The sequence below is a fragment of the Elephantulus edwardii genome, unplaced genomic scaffold (assembly GCF_000299155.1).
Source record: "Elephantulus edwardii isolate Elephantulus edwardi_28Jun2011 unplaced genomic scaffold, EleEdw1.0 scaffold00007, whole genome shotgun sequence".
Lineage (NCBI taxonomy): Eukaryota > Metazoa > Chordata > Mammalia > Macroscelidea > Macroscelididae > Elephantulus > Elephantulus edwardii.
Genome location: NW_006399757.1, coordinates 33249976 through 33253977, shown reverse-complemented (window position 1 = coordinate 33253977; position 4002 = coordinate 33249976). Strand labels below are relative to the sequence as shown.

At 42.9% G+C, this 4002-nt stretch overlaps 1 protein-coding gene across 1 annotated transcript; it reads right to left on the bottom strand.

Moving 5' to 3' along the window:
• Positions 1-1237: 1237 nt before the first annotated feature.
• Positions 1238-2704, bottom strand: IFIT3 (interferon-induced protein with tetratricopeptide repeats 3). Its single transcript, XM_006880402.1, has one exon. It carries the CDS (start codon positions 2636-2638, stop codon positions 1238-1240), a length of 1401 nt encoding a protein of 466 aa, XP_006880464.1. The 5' UTR covers positions 2639-2704.
• Positions 2705-4002: the final 1298 nt, after the last annotated feature.

Genomic DNA, 4002 nt, shown 5'->3' with positions numbered 1-4002 from the left:
GGGCTATCTCCTCCTGTGTGATTGCCAACCTCCAAAAACCCTCTGTAAGGTCAGCTATGAGGAGATTCTGACTCGACAGCAATGAGAACTAAGAAACGTCCAGTGTAGCACATTGGACTCCCTCACTGCATGAGGAAAGGGTCAAACTTCTAGAAAAAGAAATGAATACAGACCTGGATATAGTTCAGCTGAGGTTGAAAACAGAACCCTCTCTGCAGGGCCTATTTCCCAGTACCAGCAACCCTTGTGGAACTGAAACAGTCATATTGAGACTAGCATGCAACAGGAGAAACTTGAGGAATTGATATTCCTATCTTAATAACAGAAGAGTTCTAGTGGCCTGGTGGTAAGGAGCTGCCCTGCAAACCTGAAGACACACAGTTCAAATTCCCCTGCCGTTCAGTGGGAGAAAGATGGGCAATCTCTTCCCGTGTGATAAAACTGCTTCTGAAAACCTTCTGGAGTCATGTGTCGGTTTTGACTTGATGTTATTTTAATAACGAGGGTGGTCTGGTGGCATATTCCATAGCACATTGTGCTGCTAACCCAAAGCCTGTGCTTCCCAGCGGTTCGATTCCTCAGAAGGAAAATGGACAGTCTCCTCCTTTGTGATGTCCAGCCTTGGAAACATGTGTATGTGTGTGTGTGGGGGGGGAATCTATGAATTGTTTCCAACTAATCCACAGCAATGAAATTAACACACACGTACAAACCATACAGTGACTTCTGAATTTAACTTTTCATTTATTGTAGCCTTATTGTCCAGAACATGTATTTACTATAGCATTATTGTTAGGGATAAAAATAAGAACTATGACTCAAGCCAGCGGCAAGCTATAAAATTATTTCAGGGTTAGTCAAAAGCTGCTTGGCCAGGAGCCAGAGGGAGTTTGATTCCACTGATGGACAGCAATCATTGATGACACTGGGCAAGAACGGCAGAACTGGAAGTTATCTGGCGATAAGAGTGCAAACTGAGGACTAAACAGCTTCACGCTGACTTCACTACTTCTATACGTCAGGAGACCTGCTGACTGCGTAGCTGTGGCTAATACATACAGAGAGGCAGAGCATGAGAACAACTTTCTGAATTACTTAATTAACTTAATTAAAAAAATACTTAAAGTAACAAGCCAGACCGTTCTGTTCAACAACCCCAGATCAGATCGGGGCTCATGCTTTTCAGCCCCTCTCCTTCATGGAAACTCTGTTCTTTTATCTGTCCTTTGTCTTGGTTCTAGGGGTTGGGAGGTTCTTTGGGAGTAGGGCCGTGTGTCCTCTGGCCCATCTCTTCACTGTCCTCCCCAGCCTCTGGTGCTGGCAGGAACAAGTTGCCCAAGCCTGATGGGGTGTTCTGTAGTCGGCGGCCCAGCTCCTTCTCGTAACACTCCACCGCTTGTGATATATCTCCATTTGCCTTGTGGCTCAGTCCTTGGTGATACCAAGAATTTGGTGCCTTTAGTGAGAGGTGATTTTCAGCTGTGCTCTGCAGTTTGTCTCTCATCATTTCCTGCTCTGCAGACGTTTTGCTTCTCTGTATATCTTCCAAATACGGTTGGAGGGCAGGAACCTCAGACGTCACGTGATATTCCTGAGAGCAGCCACTCCACTGATGGGGTTGCTGCCTCTCAGCTTCCTGACTGAATGCGACCTGGTGACATTCTTTTGCCTGTCTGTATAGACCTTTTGGTGCCAGGAGTTCAGCAAGATTGGCATATGCAAAAGGACATTCTGTTTTTTTCTCGAGAGCTTTCTTAAAATAGTCTGCAGCACATTGCTTTAGTTCCTCAATTTCCCTAGTCTTGTTCGCCACTTTTTCTTCTGTAGTTTCCATTTGCTTGACTTTTTGCATATAGCAGCTCCCGATCTGGCAATAGAGGTAATTGTTGTTTGGCATGGACTCCACTGCCCTTAGATACAGTTCAATAGCTTTGTCTAGCTCACCCTTTCTTTTGTAAAATTTGGCTGCACTCTGAAGGACATCTGTCTGATGGTGTGCTTTCTGCAGGGCTTCTTCAACCAATGACTCCTTTTCACCTTCTCCCTTCATCTTCTGCAGTTTCAAGGCCAGGAGAACTTTAATATACTGATTGTTAGGATTCAGCTCAATGGCCTGCTTCAACAAATCCACAGGGAACTGCTGTTGTGGTGTCTTATCCAGCTGGTGCATTGCGATTGCCAGGCCAGAGGAAAATTCTGGGTCGTTGGGTCTTTCTTCAAGAGCCATCTCAAAACATACCTTTGCTCTTTCATGGCGATTTCCACCACACTTCAGCCAGGTCCACCCTTCCTCACTGTCAAGCTCAGGACACTCAATACTGTAAGGATTCGAAAACTTCTCACAGACCTGTTGCACTTTGTCCACATAATGCTGAGCTTCTGAGAACCTTCCCATGTGATAGTAGATCCAAGCATAGTTTCCCCAGGTGACCAGACTTCTGATTTCCACTTGGTGAGCATGCTCTTGCTGGATTAACTCTTCAGCTTGCTGTAAGCATTCCAGGGCTGCCTCATTTTGACCTTCCAGGTGTTTTATGTAGGCCAACAAATTGTACATGGTGTCTTTGAACTCAGTGTTTAAGAATTCAATCTGATTGCACACTCTGTCTTCTAAACCATCAGAGACATTGTCTTCCATGGTTAGGTTCCATGTGAAATGGCATTTCAGCTGCAGAAGGATTTTCTCCAAGGAATTCTTGGTGATTTCACTGCAGATAAAATAAAGACTGTTATGGTGATGCCATCTGCAAACATTATTTTCCTTTTATTTTTCAGACATGTCTTTCTATAGCTATTGTTGGTGCAAAAACCCATAAAGCATTGCCCTTACTTTATTTAGGCAGCAAGGTAAGATAAATGTGAAGAGGGTGGAGCAGAATCCTTCTGGTTACTGTCAGTTCTCACTCATTGTATTTTAACACTAAGTAGTCTCTCTATGTTTATGTCACCGAGCAGTCTCTCTGTGGAGGACATTATGCTGAGTGAAATATCTCAGTCACAAAAGGACAAATATTGCATAGGGCCACTGTTGTAAAATGGGATTGACATCAGGGTTGAGGGAAGACAGAAAAGGAGGGGAGGAATTATGTATATTGCATTGAAACAGATGAGGGAGAAAACTGTTTAAAAGGGATCTATGAATGGGTATTCTTGTCATTACAGAAGTCCAGAGTGAAGGCTGCATAGTGGAGTGGATTTGGGGGGAAGGGATTGCATAACAATGAGAGTTTTTCTTTCTTTTCAAGAAGAGTGAATTGGGGGAAGGGGTGGGTAGGGAGAAAAGTGCAACAATGAATGACGAAACCCTAAGTCTCTGTAAACTTTCATTAAAATTAGCTTTTAAAAAACTAAAAAAAAAACCCAAAAACCCTAAGCAAAATGAAGATTATCCCAGCCTTTCCCATCCCGTCAGGAGCTCAGAGTCAGGTTAGAAGGCGCCATGACCAGGCAAGAAATGACAGGGATGTTTACCAACATGTGATCTCATTCTTTCCCCTCATCTTGCCTGCCACCTCAGATCTGAGGTGCTGATGGCAAAACCAGGATAGATCTCCAGAAAGAATGAGTTTATTCCAGGAAATAAACAGAAAAGACAAATTTGTGCTTAGAAATAAAAAGCTATCAAGGCAGGTCACTTGCCTTAATTAGTTAACAAAGTAATTTCTGTTCTAGAAAGATGTTCCCACATCTACACTGGCCTTGTGCTTGGGGTGTGCTTTTACCAACTTTTAGTTTTTATACTCCACCTTTCTTACCAGTAAAATCCTGTCTAGGCAGATAGTAGAATTATGACTTTAGTGTGGTAAAGTAATAAAAAATCACCACAATTTGAATATAAGGCTTATATTGAACAGTTATTCAATGTACATATAGGGAGGCCATTTTTAATTTAAAAACAAAACAAAACACACCACAACAAGATAAAGGTAAATAATCCAATAGAAAAATGGGCACAGGATATGAACAGGCACTTCACCGAAGACGACATTCAGATGGCTAACA

What these genes read in the sequence shown, in the direction of transcription:
- IFIT3 (XM_006880402.1), bottom strand. Translation starts at nt 2,638, where the DNA reads ATGGAAGACAATGTCTCTGATGGTTTAGAAGACAGAGTGTGCAATCAG.